The 18,447-nt window shown below is 67.8% G+C and overlaps 1 protein-coding gene across 1 annotated transcript; it reads left to right on the top strand.

The window, feature by feature from the left end:
• Positions 1-1,214: 1,214 nt before the first annotated feature.
• Positions 1,215-17,517, top strand: PHC2 (polyhomeotic homolog 2). The gene is given in 19 exon segments (XM_075437505.1): positions 1,215-1,291; positions 5,951-6,148; positions 6,236-6,394; positions 6,486-6,557; positions 6,655-6,816; positions 9,535-9,639; positions 9,711-9,933; positions 10,976-11,292; positions 13,468-13,627; positions 14,944-15,152; positions 15,263-15,392; positions 16,426-16,552; positions 16,630-16,762; positions 16,863-17,027; positions 17,029-17,061; positions 17,063-17,114; positions 17,222-17,242; positions 17,245-17,321; positions 17,323-17,517. Coding segments are annotated over 18 exon segments (2,352 nt in total). The 5' UTR covers positions 1,215-1,291; positions 5,951-5,995; the 3' UTR covers positions 17,377-17,517.
• Positions 17,518-18,447: the final 930 nt, after the last annotated feature.

The following is an 18,447-nucleotide window of genomic DNA, read 5'->3' as shown; positions in this document are numbered from 1 at the left end:
CGGGTTCAGCTGGAGCTTCCTCTGCTTCAGTTTGTGCCCGTTGCCCCTTGTCCTGTCGCTGGGCACCACTGAACAGAGTCTGGCCCCATCCTCCTGACCCCCACCCTGCAGATATTTAGAGGCATTTCTAAGGTCCCCTCTCAGCCTTCTCTTCTCCAGGCTGAACAAGCCCAGCTCCCTCAGCCTTTCCTCGTAGGAGAGATGCTCCAGTCCCCTCCTCATCCTCGTAGCCCTGCGCTGGGCTCTCTCCAGCAGCTCCTCATCTTTCTTGAACTGGGGAGCCCAGCACTGGGCACAGCACTGCAGATGGGGCCTCGCTGGGGCAGTGTAGAGGGGAGAAGAGTCCCAGTGCAAACCCCCAAGCCCCTTCCGCGTGCTCACAAATTCCCGTCGTGAACCCCCGGGGTCCTGCTCGCACCCCCCCCAGCCCCACGTGCAAGCGCTCGCGCCCCGTGTCCCGACCCCTGAGCCCCACTGCGAACCCTCGAGCGCCACGTGGAAACCCACCCACGCCCTTTGCAGCCCCACGGATCCCACTGCAAGCCCCCCAGCCCCCCTGCAAACCATGAAGTCCTTTTGCAAGTCCCCCAGCCCCTTTGCAAGACCCCCAAGCCCCTTTGCAAGCCCCCCCAGCCCCACGGCAAACCTCTCAGTCCTACTGCAAACCCCCCCAGCGCCATTGCAACCCCTGGGGAGCGCCTCGGGGTGGCCCCAGGCAGCACCGGTGCCACCACCCCCGTACCGGAGCACCCCGCCGGTACCGGCCCCGAGCCCCCCCGGGAGCCCCCCCCCGGGGTGACCCCGGGCAGCGGGGGGGGGGGGGGGGGGGACGACACGGGGACCGGTGCCTCCAGCCCGCCGGGGCAGGACCCCGCCGGTAGCGGCCCCGAGCACCGCGGGGTGACCCCGGGCATTGGACCGGGGCTCCCCCTCCCTCCTCCCCTCCCCGTTGCCATGGCGACCCCGCTCCCCCCTCCCCTCCCCACGTTGCCATGGCGAGCGCGAGCGGCGGGGCCGCCGTCGCGGCGGGCGCGGGCCGCGGTGGGCGTGGCCGCCGGGGCGGGCGGGGGCCGCGATTGGCCCGCCCGCCTCACGTGACGCGCGGAGGAATGCAAATGAGTTATGGCATCGGGCCGCCGCGCCGCCGCCTGAGGGAGGAGGGAGCGGCCGCGGGCCCGGCCCCGCCGGCACCGGCACCGGGACCCCCCCGGGCCGCCCCCCGCCCGCCCCCCGCCCGCGCCCGGAGCCGCCGGGGCCATGGCCGGCGGGAGCCGCTCCGCCCGGGCCGCAGGTACCGCGCTTGCCGCCGCTACCGGGCCCCGGCGGCTTTGTCTGGGCCGGGCCGGGGACGGGGCCGGGGCCGGGGCCGCGGGGGGGGGGGGGGCCCGCGCCGCGCATGCGCCCCGGGACCCGCCGTGCCTCAGTTTACCCGGCCCCCGCCGGCGCCCGTGAGTCCCCCGCCCCCGTTTCCCCCCCGCCCCCCGTTACAGACCACCCCCACTCGTGTTTCCCACCCCCCCCGTCATCCTGCGCCCCCTCCTCCCCTTTTCCCCCCACCCTTATTGCCCACCCCCCCATCATATCCTACTACCCGCTGCCCTCTTCGGTCCCCCTCCTCCTGGGCTCTCCCACCCCCCACTCGTGGTTGCCACCCCCCCACACCATATCCCACCCCTCCTCATCACCTTGCCCCCCCCTTCCTGGTTTTACACCCCCTCACTATTATTTCCCACCCCCCGTGCTATCCTACTCCACTGCTTACTATCCTATCCGACCCCCCCATTCTATCCCACCCCCTTCTATTTTATTATTTCCCACACCCCACCCATGTTTTCCACCCCCCTGCCATATCCCACCCCTCCCCATCAGCTCATACCCCCCTATTTTATTTTGTACCCCCCCCCCCTTATTATTCTCCTGTCCCAGTATCACATCCTGCTGCTCACTGGTCTATCTGCCCCCCACTATGATTCCCCCCACCCCTCATTATTTTGCACCCCCATTTTGGGCTCAGCTTGGGGGGGGGGGGTCCCAGCTCTGCGACTCCTCCCTGTGCCAGCTCTGGGACTCCACCCCCCCGGCCCCCCCTACTATTATTTCCCACCCCCTCACTATCCTACTCCGCTGCTTACTATTCTATCTGACCCCCCCATTATATCCCACCCCCCCTCTATATTATCATATCCCACGCCTCCCCATCAGCTCGCACCTCACTATTTTATTTTGCACCCCCCCCTATTATTCCCCCCCTCCAGTATCACATCCCGCTGCTCACTGTTCTGTCTGCCCCCCCCAGTCTATCTGCCCCCCCATCTACCCTACCCCCCCCATTCCATCCCACACCCCGCTATGATTCCCCCCACCCCCCCATTATTTTGCACCCCCATTTTGGGCTCAGCTCTGGGGGGGTCTCAGCTCTGCAGCTCCTCCCCCTGCCGGCTCTGGGATCCCCCCACCCGGCCCCCCCTGCTATTATTTCCCACCCCCCCCACTATCCTACTCCACTGCTTACTATTCTATCTGACCCCCCCATTATATCCCACCCCCAACTCGTGTTTTCCACCCCCTCCACCGTATCCCACCCCTCCCCATCAGCTCACACCCCCCTATTTTATTTTGCACCCCCCCTTATTATTCCCCCCCCCAGTATCACATCCCGCTGCTCACTGTTCTGTCTGCCCCCCCCCAGTCTATCTGCCCCCCCCATCTACCCTACCCCCCCCATTCCATCCCACACCCCTCTATGATTCCCCCCACCCCCCATCATTTCGCACCCCCATTTCGGGCTCAGCTCAGGGGGGTCCCAGCTCTGCGGCTCCTCCCCGTGCCGGCTTTGGGACCCCCCCGGCCCTCCCCGGCTGTGGTGGGTCCTGCCATCACCTGGCAGTGCCGGAATTCTTCTCTTTTTTGTTGAATTTTGGGTGGGTTTAGTGGTTTTGGGGGGGTTTGCAGGGGGCGGAAGCACATGACCTCTGGCACCGGGGGCTCCAAAGTGGGGTGTGTCCCCCCGTCTGACACCCCAAACTCCACGGGGGGTTGGTGCCGGCGAGGATGGGGGGCTCGGACCCACGGTGGGGGCTGCCAGGGGCTTCCTGGGCCAGGCTGCTCCGGGGTCTTGTCTCCAGGTGGGCTCGGGGTGGTCCCCTGGTGCCGGTCACCACAGTGGCCCCTGTGTCACCCCGATGCCACCGGGCTCTTCTGTGGGGGGGGGGGCAGGAAATAATAGTCTGTGGCCGCTCGGCGGGGGAGAGCGCTCCCCAAAATCCCTCCGTCTCCTGGTGGACAAGTCCCGACGGATGGACACGGGCTGGGAGTGTCACGGGCCACACGTGCTGCCACCCCCGGGGACACATGGATGTCGCACCCCATGCGTCGGTGCAATGATGCCCACCGGGGACGCAACCCCACGGGCCATAGAGGGCAGGGATGTCGCCACTGCCACGTCCTGCAGGTGCTGTGCTGGGGTGGAGGTGGCTGGCATGGGTTGGTGGGGCCGTGGTGTGGTGTGGCGTGGCCACCGTGGCCACCTGCCATGGCCACCAAGGCCACCCGCCGTGGCCGCTGTCCGTAGTCTGCTGTGCCCCCGTGCTGCTGTCCCTGGTCCTGCCATGGTGGCACCCATCAGTGCGTCACCCATGGTGGTGACACCCATTGTGGTGGCATTGATGTTGGTGGCACCCATCGGTATGTCATCCATGGTGTTAGCACCCATGGCGGTGACACGCAGCATGGTGGCACCGATGGCAGTGGCACCCATCAGTTTGTCACCTATGGCATTGGCAGCCATGGCGGTGGTATGCATCATGGTGGCACCCATGGTAGTGACAGCCATCATGGTGGCACCCATCATGATGCACCCATGGTGGTGGCACCCATGGCAGTGGCACCTGTCATGGTGGCACCTATGGCAGTGACATCTATCATGGTGGCAACCATCATGGTGCACCCATGGTGGTGGCACCCATCATGGTGGCACCTGTCATGGTGACGCCCATGGTGGTGACACTTACAGCAGTGACATCCATTGTGGTGACACCCATCGTGGTGGCACCAATGTCAGTGGCACCCATCAGTGTGTCACCCATGGCATTGGCAGCCATGGTGGTGATATGCATCATGGTGACACCCATCATGGTGGCACCCATGGAAGTGATACCCATCATGGTGGCAACCATCATGGTGCACCCATGCCAGTGACACCCATCATGGTGGCACCGATGTCAGTGGCACCCATCAGTGTATCACCCATGGCATTGGCAGCCATGGCGGTGATACACATCACGGTGGCACCCATCATGGTGGCATCCATGGCAGAGACAGCCATCATGGTGGCAACCATCATGGTGCACCCGTGGTGGTGACATCCATCATGGTGGCACCTGTCATGGTGGCACCCATGGCAGTGACACCCATCATGGCGGCACCGATGTCAGTGGCACCCATCAGTGTATCACCCATGGCATTGGCAGCCATGGCGGTGATATGCATCATGGTGGCACCCACGGCAGTGACATCCATCATGGTGGCAACCATCATGGTGCACCCATGGTGGTGACACCCGTCATGGTGACGCCCATGGTAGTGGCACTTACAGCAGTGACACCCATCATGGTGACACCCATCATGGTGCACCCACGGCGGTGACACCCATCATGGTGGCACCGATGCCAGTGGCACCCATCAGTGTGTCACCCGTGGCATTAGCAGCCATGGCGGTGACACCCATCATGGTGACACCCATCATGGCGGCACCCATGGCAGTGACACCCATCATGGCGGCCCCACTTACCCAGCACCACAAGGGCTCTGCCAGGCTGGGTGCCACGGGCGGGCGGGGGAGGTCCTTTGGCACGCGTGGGGCCACCAGAGCGTGGTGGCCATGGGTGGCTGTCGGTGGTGCTGCTGCCTGCAAGCCCCCCTGCAGCCTCCACAGCGCCCGTCCTCCTGTCCTTCCATCCCGTCTGTCCGTCCTTCTTCCTTCCATCCAGCTTTCCTCCCTTTCATCTCTTTCCGTCTGTCCATCCTTCCTCCCTCCCTTCCATCCGTCCTTCCCTCCATCCCCTGCTCCCCCCTTCCCTCCGTCCTTCCGCCTGTCCTTACTTCTGTCCGTCCGTCCGTCCTTCCCTCCTTCCATCCCTTCCCTCCTGCTGTCCTTCCCTCTGTCCGTCCTTCCCTCCCCTTCCACCCATCCTTCTGTCCATCCTTTCCTCCCTCCTGTCTGTCATTCCGTCTCCTTCTGTCCTTCCCTTCAGCCCTTGCCTACTTCTGCCTGTCCTTCTGTCTGTCCTTTCCTCCCTCTGTCCGTCTGTCCCTCCCTTTCTTGCTCCCTCTGCTGCTCCATCCCTTTCCTGCTTCCGTCTGTCCCTTTCCGTCTGTCCTTCGTCCCTTTCCTTCTGTCCGTCTGTCCCTTCCTTCCTCTCCTCCTCCCGTCCGTCCTTCTGTCTGTCCATCCTGCTGTCCTGCCCTTTGCCCCGTCCGTCCTTCTGTCCATCCGTCCTTCTGTCCATCCGTCCTTCTGTCTGTCCATCCTGCTGTCTTGCCCTTTGCCCTGTCTGTCCGTCCGTCCTTCTGTCCATCCATCCTACCGTCCGTCCTTCTGTCTGTACATCCTGCTGTCCTGCCCTTTGCCCCGTCCATCCTTCTGTCCATCCATCCTTCTGCCTGTCCTTCTGTCCTGTCCTTCTGTCCTGGGGGGGGCTTGGGCCGGGTTGGGTGGCCGTGGGGGTGCAAGCCCCTGCGCAACCGGCTGGCACCCATGGGTGCACCCCAGCCCTGGGAGCTTTCCAAGGGGGGGGTCTGGGGGGGTCTTACCCCATCCCAACCACCCTGAGGGACCCCCTTCACCCATCGGCACGGGTGCCACAGCCGTGACCCCGCGGCTCGGCGCAGGCCTCGGGTGCCACGTTGGGTGCCGCGGGGTGCCCCCTCTCACCGTGTGTCCCCCCCCCAGCTCTAGCCTGACCCCCGCTGCCGCGTGGCACCCCGGCAAAGCGCCATGGAGAACGAGCAGCTCCCGGCACCGCCGCCCGCCAGCAGCGCTGGCACCGGCACCGGCACCGCTGCCACGCCCAGCAGCACCGGCAGCGCCCGCCCGCCCGCGCCCCAGATCTCCGTCTACAGCGGCATCCCCGACCGCCAGACCGTCCAGGTATGGGGTTTCGGGGTGCGGGGGGTTGTTTTTTGGCGGCGTTTCGGGGTCGGGCCGCAGCCCGGGGACGTGTTTGCGCCCCGAAAGGTGATCCAGCAGGCGCTGCACCGGCAGCCCAACACGGCGGCGCAGTACCTGCAGCAGATGTACGCGGCGCAGCAGCAGCACCTGATGCTGCAGACGGCCGCGCTGCAGCAGCAGCACCTCACCAGCGCCCAGCTCCAGAGCCTCGCCGCCGTCCAGCAGGTACGGCACCCCCGCTGCCACCCCCGGGGGCACCCACGGGTGCTGCTGAGGGCTGGGGACGTGCAGGTGACGCTGGGTGCTGTCTCCCCAGGCGAGCCTGGCGGCGAACAGGCAGAGCGGATCTTCGGGTGGCAACGGCACCCAGCCGGCGCAGCAACCCACGGTGAGCCCACCCCGTCCCCTCCGGCACCCATCGCGCTGGCACCCACCCGCCGAGCCGGCGCGGCACCCCGACCCGCTCCTGCCCTTCCCGTTTGCAGATCAACCTGGCGACGTCGCCGGCAGCGGCGCAGCTGCTGAACCGGGCGCAGAGCGTGGCGCCGGGCGCCTCGGGCATCGCGCAGCAGGCCGTGCTGCTGGGCAACGCCGCCTCGCCCGCCCTCACCGCCAGCCAGGCCCAGATGTACCTGCGGGCGCAGATGGTGAGCGGGCACCCTGCCCCACGGCGCTGGGGGGTGGCTGTGGTCCTGCCATGGGGTGGCCGGGACCCACGAGGTGCCCATCATCCTGCCATGGCATGGCCAGGACCCATGGGGTGGCCGTGGTCCTGCCATGGGGTGGCCGGGACCCATGAGGTGCCCATCATCCTGCTGTGGCATGGCCAGGACCCATGGGGTGGCCATGGTCCTGCCATGGGGTGGCCGGGACCCATGAGGTGCCCATCATCCTGCCATGGCATGGCCAGGACCCATGGGGTGGCCGTGGTCCTGCCATGGGGTGGCTGGGACCCATGGAGTTCCCGTGGTCCTGCTGTAGCATGGCCAGGACCCATGGGGTGTCCATCATCCTGCTGTGGGGTGGCCGTGGTCATGCCATGGGGTGGCCAGGACCTGTGGGGTGGCCATGGTCCAGCTGTGAGGTAGCCAAGACCCATGGGGTGCCCATCATCCTGCTGTGGGCTGGCCGTGGTCCTGCTGTGGCGTGGCCAGGACCCATGGGGTGGCCATCATCCTGCTGTGGTGTGGCTGTGGTCCTGCTGGCCGTGGCTGGGACCCGTGGGGTGGCCATGGTCTTGCTGTGGGGTGGCCAGGGCTCATAGGGTGGCCGTGGTCCTGCCATGGGGTGGCCGGGACCTCTGGGGTGCCCTTCACCCTGCTGTGGGGTGGCCGTGGTCCTGCTGGAGGGTGGCCGGGACCTGGGGGGTGGCTGTGGTTCAGCTGTGAGGTGGCCAAGACCCATGGGGTGTCCATCATCCTGCTGTGGGGTGGCTGGGTCCCACAGGGTGCCCATGGTCCTGCTGTGGGGTGACCAGGACCCGTGGGGTGCCCATCATCCTGCTGTGGGGTAGCCGTGGTCATGCCATGGGGTGGCCAGGACCTGTGGGGTGGCCATGGTCCAGCTGTGAGATGGCCAAGACCCATGGGGTGGCCGTGGTCCTGCTGTGGCATGGCCCACTGTGGCATGGTCAGGACCCGTGGGGTGCCTGTCATCCTGCTGTGGGGTGGCTGTGGCCATGCCATGGGGTGGCCGGGATGCATGGGGTGGCTGTGGTCCTGCCATAGGTTGGCCAGGACTCATAGGGTGCCCATGGTCCTGCTGTGGGGTGACCAGGACCCATGGGTTGCCCATCATCCTGCTGTGGGGTGGCCGTGGTCCTGCTGGCCGTGGCTGGGACCCGTGGGGTGGCCGTGGTCTTGCTATGGGGTGGCCGTGGTCCAGCTGTGACGTGGCCAAGACCCTTGGGGTGCCCGTCATCCTGCTGTGGGGTGGCTGGGTCCCACAAGGTGCCCATGGTCCTGCTGTGGGGTGACCAGGACCCGTGGGGTGCCCATCATCCTGCTGTGGGGTGGCCGTGGTCATTCCATGGGGTGGCCAGGACCTGTGGGGTGGCCATGGTCCTGCTGTGGCGGCCAGGACCCATGGGGTGGCCATCATCCTGCTATGGGGTGGCTGTGGTCCTGCTGGCCGTGGCTGGGACCCATAGGGTGGCTGTGGTCTTGCTGTGGGGTGGCCAGGGCTTGTAGGGTGGCCGTGGTCATGCCATGGAGTGGCCAGGACCTGTGGGGTGGCCGTGGTCCAGCTGTGAGGTGGCCAAGACCCATGTGGTGTCCATCATCCTGCTGTGGTGTGGCCATGGTCCTGCTGGCCATGGCTGGGACCCATGGGGTGGCTGTGGTCTCGCTGTGGGGTGGCCAGGTCTCATAGGGTGGCCGTGGTCCTGCCATGGGGTGGACAGGACCCATGGGGTGCCTGTCATCCTGATGTGGGGTGGCTGTGGTCATGCCATGGGGTGGCCAGGACCTGTGGGCTGCCCGTGGTCCAGCTGTTAGGTGGCCATGGTCCCGCTGTGGCATGGCCAGGACCCGTGGGGTGCCTATTGTCCCTGCTGTGGGGTGGCCGTGGTCCTGCCATGGGGTGGCCAGGACCCATGGGATGGCTGTGGTCCAGCTGTGAGGTGGCCAAGACCCATGTGGTGCCCATGGTCCTGCTGTAGGGTGGCCGGGACCCGTGGGGTGGCCGTGGTCCTGCCATAGGTTGGCTAGGACTCATAGGGTGCCCGTGGTTCTGCTGTGGCATGGCCAGGACCCATGGGGTGGCCGTGGTCCTGCCATGGGGTGTCTGGGACCCATGGAGTGCCCGCGGTCCTGCTGTGGCATGGCCAGGACCCATGGGGTGCCCATCGTCCTGCTGTGGGATGGCTGTGGTCCTGCTGGCCGTGGCTGGGACCCATAGGGTGGCCGTGGTCCTGCCATGGGGTGGCCAGGACCCATGGGGTGCCCTTCATCCTGCTGTGGGGTGGCCGTGGTCCAGCTGTGAGGTGGCCAAGACCCATGGGGTGCCCTTCATCCTGCTGTGGGGTGGCTAGGGCTCATAGGGTGCCCGTGGTCCTGGTGTGACGTGGCCAGGACCCATGGGGTGCCTGTCGTCCCTGCTGTGGGGTGGCCGTGGTCCTGCCTATGGGGTGGCCGGGGCCCGTGGGGTGCCCGTGGTCCCACGAAAGGTTGCTGGGTGCTGGAGGGTGTCCTCCCCCCGTGGGGTGTCCCCCGAGGCAGTGGGGTGCCCAGCACCCATGGGTGCCTGCCCCTTGCACCACCCCAGGGCCACGCCAGACCTCTCTGGGACATGGGGGGACACCCGGGGGTGCCCCACCCCCCCCTTACCGGAGGCCGCGCACCCATTCGCTGTACCCCCCCCCCCAGCTCATCTTCACCCCCACCGGCCCCGTCAGCGCCGTCCGGCCCGAGAGCCCCGCGCCCGCCCCGCCGCCGGCACCGCCGCCCGCCCCGCCGCCTGCCGCCCCCCAGGTGAGACCCCCACCCCCCCACCCTGACCCCCACCCTCCCCCCAGACCCCCCCTGACCCGCTGCCATCGCAGGTGCACGGCCTGGCCCTGCGCCCCGCCGCTGGCCCCCACCTCCCCACCCTGGCCATGAAGCCCCCCGGGGGCCCCCCGCCCCGGGCCGGCCCCCCCCGCGGCCCCCCGCCCGACCCCCCTGCCGAGCACCTCAAAAAAGCCGAGGGGCCCGACGCCCGCGCCCACCCCCTGGCCCGCGCCGCCGCCGCCACCCCTGCCGCCACCCACCCACTCGTCACCCCAGGTAAGGTGCTGCACCGCGGCGGGTGGAGGGAGTCGCAGGGTGGGGCATTCACTCTGAAACCTAATGGTGGTTTGGGGGTCGGGACATGGGACTGGCAACCCCGTATGCCCGACTCAGGGGCACACCACCCCTGAGGTGACCTCAGGTGCTCAGAGGTCAGGGCGAGGTGTGCAGGGTGGGCACAGCCCTCAGCCTTGCAGCCTTGCAGCCTCACAGGGGCGTTCACTCTGAAACCTAATGGTGGTTTGGGGGTCGGGACATGGGACTGGCAGCCCTGTATGCCCGCCTCAGGGGCACACCACCCCTGAGGTGACCTCAGGTGCTCAGAGGTCAGGGCGAGGTGCGCAGGGTGGGCACAGCCCTCAGCCTTGCAGCCTCGCAGGGGCGTTCACTCTGAAACCTAATGGTGGTTTGGGGGTCTGGATGTGGGACTGGCAGCCCCATATGCCCGTTTCAGGGGTGTGCCGCCCCTGCCTGAGGTGCTCAGAAGATCAGGGCGAGGTGCACAGGGTGGGCACAGCCCTCAGCCTCGCAGCCTTGCGGGGGCATTCACTCTGAAACCTAATGATGGCCTGCACTGGTGTTTCCCCTATGTTGGCCCCCTGCCTGTATTTGGGACCTTGTGGGGCCAAACACTCCCTCAGGGGCCCTGCCTGGGAGGGTGGCAGCACCCGTAGGGTCCCGGGGCCCTGTGGGGTGAGCCTCTGCAGTGGGGCGCAGGGGGCCAGAGCAGTGAGGGTGTGGGCCAGGGGACCCCACGGGGGGGTGGAGCCTGGGGGTGCTGTGCTGGTGCGGCTCCCAAAATAGAGGGACCGCCCCCTACCCCCCCCCCCCCCCCCCCCCCGAGAGAGCCCAAACCCCGCCTGCATCTGCAGCACAGCAGGAGCTGGGAAAGCTGGTTGTCAGTAGGCACCAGAGTGAACAGATGCCAGAGTGAGGAGCGGCCTGGTCAGGGAGGAGGCGATCCCGGGGGTGGGGCCCTTTGGGGCCGAGGTGCCAGTGACAAGGGGGGGGTCCCTGTCCCCCGTCGCTGTCCCCGCAGCCTACGCCCCGCTGCAGCCCCCCCAGTTCCTGCAGCAGCCACCGAAGCCGATGCAGCCGCAGCCGCAGCCGTTCGTCATCCAGCAGCAGCCGCCGGCGCCTCGCGGGCAGCCCCCCCCGGCCCCCCCTGCCGCCCCCCAACTCCAACCGCTGCCCCCTGCCAGCCCCGGCCCGGCCCCCCAACCCAAAGCGGGGGTTCCCCAAGGCGCGGGGGGCGAGGGCGGCCCCCCCAACGGGCACCCCAGCTGCCACGCCGCGCCCCGCAAGTTCCAGCACGCCTCGGCCGTCATCCTGCAGCTGCAGCCCGCCGGCGGCACGGTGAGGGGCGACCCCCGCGCCCCCCAACCCCGGCACGCGTGGGGAGGGGGCGGCGGGGCTGTGCACATGCGTGTGCGGTGGGCACGCGTGGCGGGGTGCAGGGGGGGGTGTGCCGGGGCTGCGCGTGGGCCTGAGCCCCGCGCGTGTGTCAATCCACGTGAGTCTGCGTGCGTGGAGGTGCGCACACGCGTGGCGGAGCCGTGTGCGTGTGGGTGGGCATGTGGGCCTGAGCTCTACACGTGTGTGCGCACGTGGGCCGAGTCCACGCGTGTGTGCGTGCTCGTGCCAGACCCACGCAGCTGCGTGTGCACACGGGGATGCGCGTGTGCATGATCCAGGCAAGTGTGTGCGCGGGTGCTTGAACCGCGCGTCTCTGCACGCGTGTCTGCACACACGCGTGCCGGATCCGTGTGCGTGTGTGTGTAGCTGTTCTGTGCATGCATGTGCGCCTGACCTGTGCACACAGGGCTGTGCGTGTGCCCAGTCTGTGCACGTGTGTCCATCATCCATGTGTGTCTGATCCATGCATGTGTGTGTGCACACACGTGTGCATGCGTGTAACTGGTCTGCACATTTTCGTGCCTGTGCTTTGCACGTGTGTGCGTGTGTGCTTGGTCCATGAGTGTCTGATCCATGCGTGTGCACACACACGTGTGCATGTGCATGATCCAGGTGAGTGTGTGCATGGGTGCTTGATCCGTGCGTGTCTGCACACATGTGTGTGTGCACACTTGTGCCAGATCCATGTGCATGTGTGTAGCTGTTACATGCACATGTGTGTGCATCTGTGCCCCTGATCTGTGCATGTGTGTACATGTGTGCTTGATATACATGTCTGATCCATGCATGTGTGTGTGCACATGTGTGTGCATGCATGTAACTGTTATGTGCACATGTGCATGACTGCTCTGTGCACGTGTGTGCGTGTGTGCTTGATCCGTGAGTGTCTGATCCATGCGTGTGCACACACACGTGTGCGTGTGCATGATCCAGGCGAGTGTGTGCACGTGTGCTTGATCCGTGCGTGTCTGCACACATGCATGTGCATATGTGTAGCTGTTCTGTGCATGCATGCATACACATGTGCCCGATCCCTGGACGCGTGTGTGTGCGCGCACACGTGTGCCAGATCCATGCGTGTGTGTAGCTGTTCTGTCCATGCGTGTGTACAGGCGTGCCCGATCCCTGTCTGTGTGCATGTGTGCGCCTGACCTGTGCACGCGGGGCTGTGCGTGTGCCCAATCCGTGCACGTGTGCCCATCATCCATGTGTGTCTGATCCATGCATGTGTGCATGCACACGCGTGTCAGATCCATGTGTGTGTGTGCATGTGTGTACTTGTTCTATGCACGTGTGCCCCTGATCCATGCGTGTGTGTACATGTGTGCTTGATCTACGTGTCTGATCCATGCATGTGTGTGTGCACACACGTGTGCATGTGTGTAACTGGTCTGTGCAGGTGTGTGCATGTGCTTGATCCATGAGTGTATGATCCAAGCATGTGCACACACGTGCATGTGCATGATCCAGGTGAGTGTGTGCACGTGTGTTTAATCCATGTGTGTCTGCACACGTGTTTGTGTGCACACTCATGTTGCATCCATGCGTGTGTGTAGCTGTTCTGTGCACGCGTGTGTACACACGTGCCTGATCCCTGCACATGTGTGTGCACGTGTGTGCCTGACCTGTGCACGCGGGGCTGTGCGTGTGCCCGATCTGTGCACATGTGCCCATCATCCATGCGTGTCTGATCCATGCATGTGTGCCAGATCCATGTGTGTGTGCATGTGTGTGTTACATACATGTGGCTCTGATCCGTGCGTGTGTGTACATGTGTGTTTGATCCATGTCTGATCCATGCATGTGTGTATGCACACGCGTGTGCATGCATGTAACTGGTCTGTGCACGTGTGCATGCCTGCTCTGTGCACGTGTGTGTGTGTGTGTGCTTGATCCGTGTCAGCCCCACGTGTGTGCGTGCACATGTGCCAGCTCCACGCACACGCGTGCCCACGCACCCACCTGGCCCACACACGCGTGTGCGTGCTCGAGCCAAGCGTGTGCGTGTGTGTGCGTGCCTACGCGCCATCGCCACGCCCATCGGCACACATGTGCCTGCCCCGTGCATGCCCACCCACCCCCCCTGACCCCCGCCCACGCGTGTCCCCCCCCCAGCCCCCACTCGGGGTCCCCGAGGGCGCCCGCCGGGACCCGCTGCCCACCCCGAGGAGCGCCGAGAGCCCGCCCGCCGCCCCGCCGCCGCCCCCCGCCCTCTCGCCGCCCGCCGCCCCCCCGCGCCCCGGCACCCCCGAGGGCGAGCGGCCCCCCACGCACGGTAAGACACCCCCCCCCCCCACGCCCCCTTCCACGGGCACCCACTCGTGGGGTGCTCCTACCCCCCCCCCCCCCCCCCACGGGGTGGGCCGCGGCGGCGGGGGGAAACTGAGGTGCGGGGGGTGGATTCCGTGACGCGGCCACACGCGTGACGCGGCGCGGGGGGGGTGGGAGGACCGGGGGGGGGTCGTCTGGCTGGGTGAGGCGGGGTCCCGGCTGCGTTGGCCCCGCCCACGCGTGGCTGCGGGGCGGGGCGCGGTGTCCCAGCGTTGGCCCCGCCCACGCGTGGCTGCGGGGCGGGGCGTCCCGGCCCACGCGTGAGCGCGGGATGCCACGCCGTGGCCCCGCCCCTCGCCCCGCCCCCTCCCGCGCGGCTCCGCCCAGCGCTCCGGCCCCGCTGGCGGCGCGCGCGCTCGCGGCGGCGGCGGCCAATCGAGGCGCCACCCCCACGAAGGGGCGTGGCCGGCGCCAGGCCCCGCCCTCCCCGCGCAGCAGCCGCCGCCGCCCCGGCCCGGCCCCGCCGCCGCCTTTGTCCCCGCTCCGCCGCCGTCCCCGCCGCCCGCGCCGCCTTTGTCCGCGCCATGGGGCCGCCGAGCCGCTGAGCCCCGCCGGTGAGTGCGGCCCGGCCCCCCCCGGCCCGCCCGGCCTCGGGGCCTGCTCCGGCCCGGCTCGGCCCGGCGGGGCGGCGGGCGCTGACCTCACTTCCGCATCCGCCCCCCCCCCAACCCGACTCCCCCCTCCCGGTCCCGGCCCCGCGGCCCGGGCGCAGGTAGGGGCGGGGGGGGAGCGGGCCCGGCCGCCGGACAAAGGTGGCGGGGCCTAGCGCGGCCTACCGGGGCCTGGCGCGGGGGCGGACTGGGGCGCGGCGGGCCTTACTGGGGCATACTGGGCCTGGCTGGGGCAGATCGGGCCTTACTGGGGGCACAGTGGGCTTGGCTGGGGCAGATCGGGCCTTACTGGGGGCGTACTGGGCCTGGCTGGGGCAGATCTGGTCTTTTCGGGGTAGATGGAGCCTTAGTGGGGCGGCCTGGGGGCTCTGGAGGGGCGGCCTGGCTCCCACCCGGCTCTTTTGGGGCTCCCCATGGGGGTTGGCGGCTCCTCGGAGCCCCCCCCCCCCGGGTTACAGGAGGCCTCTCTTGGCTTACTGGGCCGCACTGGGCCGCGCTGGGAGCGGCAGCAGCTGCTCCCCCCGCCCCTCCCTCCCCCCCCCTCCCCGGCGCAAGCCCCAGCTGTATGGTAATCCCAACCCGCGGCGTCACCGCCGGCGTCACCGCGTCCCCCCGTAACCGTGTCTCCGCGTGTCCTCCCGCCCCGCAGAGCCGCCCGCCGACCGCCTTCATGCGCAGCCCGCACCGCTGGCCAGCGTTCCCGGCATGACCTCGGGCACCGGCAGCTCTGCCTCCACCCTCGCCGGCGCAGCCCCCCACAATGGTGAGAACAAACCGCCCCAGGCCATCGTGAAACCCCAGATCCTCACCCACGTCATCGAGGGCTTCGTCATCCAGGAAGGGGCCGAGCCGTTCCCGGTAACGTCACCCCCCTCCCCACCTTCCCTTCCTCACGCTGGGGCGGGGGGGGGTTTATTCTTTTTTAGGGGGGTGGGGGGGCACCCACGGGGGTGTTTTTTGTGGCGTAGGTGGGGCGCTCCTCGCTGCTGGTGGGGAACCTGAAGAAGAAGTATGCGCAGGAGCTGCTGGCGGAGAAGCTCCCGCCGCAGGACAACGCCACCACCACCGACTCCGAAATGGAGGAGCCCTATCTGCAAGGTAGCGCTCGGCCCCCCCGAAACGATCCCCCCGAAACAGCTCCGCCACGAGCAGGGAGGGGGGGAGGGGGGGGGAGGTTTTGGGGGTCCCCCCACGGCTGAGCTGGTTGCGTTTCTCTCTCTGGGTGTCCCTGAGAATCCAAAGAAGAGGGGAACCCCCCAAAATGATCTCTCTGGGGTGCGGCACAGCTCCCCCACAAGCAGAGGGGGGAGGTTTTGGGGATCCCCCTGTGTATGAGCTGGTTGCGTTTCTCTCTCTGGGTGTCCCCCCGCATCCAAAGAAGAGTGGAACCCCCCAAAAACGACCTCCCCAGGGCGCGGCACAGCTCTCCCACAAGCAGGGAGGGAGAGGGGGAGGTGTTGGGGGTCCCCCCACAGCCCCCCGCAGCTGAGCTGCTTGTGTTTCTCTCTGGGCGTCCCCCAGAATCCAAAGAAGAGGGGAACCCCCCCAAAACAACCCCCTCAGGGCACAGTGCAGCTCCCCCACAACTGAGGAGGGGAAGGGGAGGTTTTGGGGGTCCCCCCACGGCTGAGCTGGTTGCGTTTCTCTCTCTGGGCGTCCCCCGGGCGCCCCCCGGAAAGAAGAGGGGAGCCCCCCCAAAACGATCCCCCCGGGGCGCAGCACAGCTGCCCCACAACCGGGGAGGGGTGGGAGAAGAGGTTTTGGGGGTCCCACTGTGTCTGAGCTGGTTGCGTTTCTCTCTCTGGGTGTCCCCCCGCATCCAAAGAAGAGGGGAACCCCCCAAAAACGACCTCCCCAGGGCGCGGCACAGCTCTCCCACAAGCAGGGAGGGAGAGGGGGAGGTGTTGGGGGTCCCCCACAGCCCCCCCGCAGCTGAGCTGCTTGTGTTTCTCTCTGGGCGTCCCCCAGCATCCAAAGAAGAGGGGAACCCCCCAAAACGATCGCCCCGGGGCGCGGCACAGATTCCTCACAAGCGGGGGGGGGGAGGGGGGGGTTTTGGGGGTCTCCCCCCGGCCCCCCGCGGCTGAGCTGGTTGCGTTTCTCTCTCTGGGTGTCCCCCCGCGCCCCCCAGAATCCAAAGAAGAGGGGAACCCCCCCAAACTGAAGTGCGAGCTCTGCGGCTCCGCCGTCGACTTCGCTTACAAATTCAAGCGCTCCAAGCGTTTCTGCTCCATGGCCTGCGCCAAAGAGGTAACCCCCCAACCCCTCCCCGCGCCCCCCACCAGCACCCAGCCCCCCACCCTGACCCCCCCACCCTCCCCCCAGGTACAACGTGGGGGTGCACCAAGCGCGTGGGGCTCTTCCACCCCGACCGCAGCAAGCTCCAGAAGCCCGGCGGCCCCCCGCACGGCCGCCGCCGCGCCTGCAAGGGGACGCTGCCCCCCCTCAGCAAAGACCCCAAGAAGCAGGTGAGGAGGAGTGAGGAGGAGGAGGGTGTCCCCAGGGTCCCCTCGCGGGTGCTGCTCTACCCCGCAGCCGCCGCGTCGGGTGACGGCGGCCGTTGCAAAGCTCAACCACAGCCAGGAGGATTCCAGCCGCTGTTCGGATAACTCGAGCTACGAGGAGCCGCTCTCGCCCGTCTCGGCCAGCTCTTCGGCCTCGCGCCGGCGGCAGGGCGAGCGCGACCTGGAGCTGCGCGAGATGGAGCTCCCCGACGGCCACGTCCGCGACCTGGGCCGCCATCGGCCACCGCTTCCTCCCCAGCGAGCCCAGGCAAGTGGAACGTGGACGACGTCTACGAGTTCATTCCGCTCGCTGCCGGTGTGAGCGCCGCTTCGGCACCGGGGGGGGGGGGGGGTTGGATTTTTTTTTGGGGTGTCGATGAGTAATTGGGGGGTTCCCCCCCCGCCCCCCCCGCTGGCCTGCAGGGTGCCAGGAGATCGCGGAGGAGTCCGGGCGCAGGAGATCGACGGGCAGGCGCTGCTGCTGCTGAAGGAGGACCATCTGATGAGCACCATGAACATCAAGGCTGGGCCCGGCCCTCAAGATCTACGCCCGCATCAGCATGCTGAAGGACTCCTAGAGCCGGGTGGGCGGGCGCGGGGCGGGGGGGGCACCCCGGGACCCCCCCCGAACCCCTGCCTGGCTGCATGGAGGGGGGGGAACCCCCCCGAACCCCTGCCCGGCTGCGGGGAGGGGGGGGAACCCCCCTGAACCCCCTGCCCAGCCCATGGGGGAGGGTGGGGACCCCCACGACCCCCTGCCCAGCTGCGGGGAGGGGGGGGCACCCCCAGGACCCCCCCCGAACCCCTGCCTGGCTGCGGGGAGGTGGGGGGACCCGCACAACCCCCTGCCCGGCTGTGGGGAGGGGGGGCACCCCCAGGACCCCTCCCTGAGCCCCTGCCCGGCTGCAAGGAGGGGGGCGCAACCCCCAGGACCCCCCCCAAACCCCAGCCTGGCTGCAGGGAGAGGGGGGCACCCCCCTCAAACCCCTGCCCAGCTGTGGGGAGGGGGGCACCCCCACGACCCCCCCCAAACCCCTGCCCGGCTGTGGGGAGGGGGGCTATGGGGGGGGGGGGGGCATTTCTGAGCACAACTGGGCCCCCGGGGGTCTGTACATAGACTGTAGCTAGAGTGGCCCCCCCAAAATGGGGGGGTTACCCCCCACCTTCCCCGTTCTCCAGCAGGGCTGGGGGGGGTCCCCGCGTCTCCCCCCGTGTCCCGGCCCCCCCCCCCCCCCAGACGGCAGGGCGAAGCAGAACGGTTGCCTTAACGTGTGGCTCCCCCCCCCCCAGGAGCTGGGATTTGGGGGGCCCGGGGCGGGGGGGGGGGGGTCAGCCCCGGAGGGGCAGTGGTGTCTCGGGGTGCCCTGGTGAGGAGAAGGCGTCACACCCCCCCCCCGCCCCCACACTGGGACTGTTTGGGGGCACCTGAGGAAGGTGGCGGTGGGGGGGGGCCCCCCCGGGGCAGGTAAGGACCCCCCCACGCACCCCCCCCGGCCACCGCGGTCTTTTTAAGAAAAAAAAAAGAGGAAAAAAAAAAAAAGGAACCCCCTCCCCCACCCCCTTTTATCCTGTTTGTTTTTAATAAACACTGAAAAAAAGAAAAATCTGGGGCCCCCCCCCTTTTCCTCCCCCCCCTTTCCTTGGGGATG

This window comes from Opisthocomus hoazin, chromosome 16, assembly GCF_030867145.1.
Source record: "Opisthocomus hoazin isolate bOpiHoa1 chromosome 16, bOpiHoa1.hap1, whole genome shotgun sequence".
Taxonomy (NCBI): Eukaryota; Metazoa; Chordata; class Aves; order Opisthocomiformes; family Opisthocomidae; genus Opisthocomus; species Opisthocomus hoazin.
Note: the sequence above shows the minus strand (reverse complement) of the source record. Positions and strands in the feature narration are given on the sequence as shown.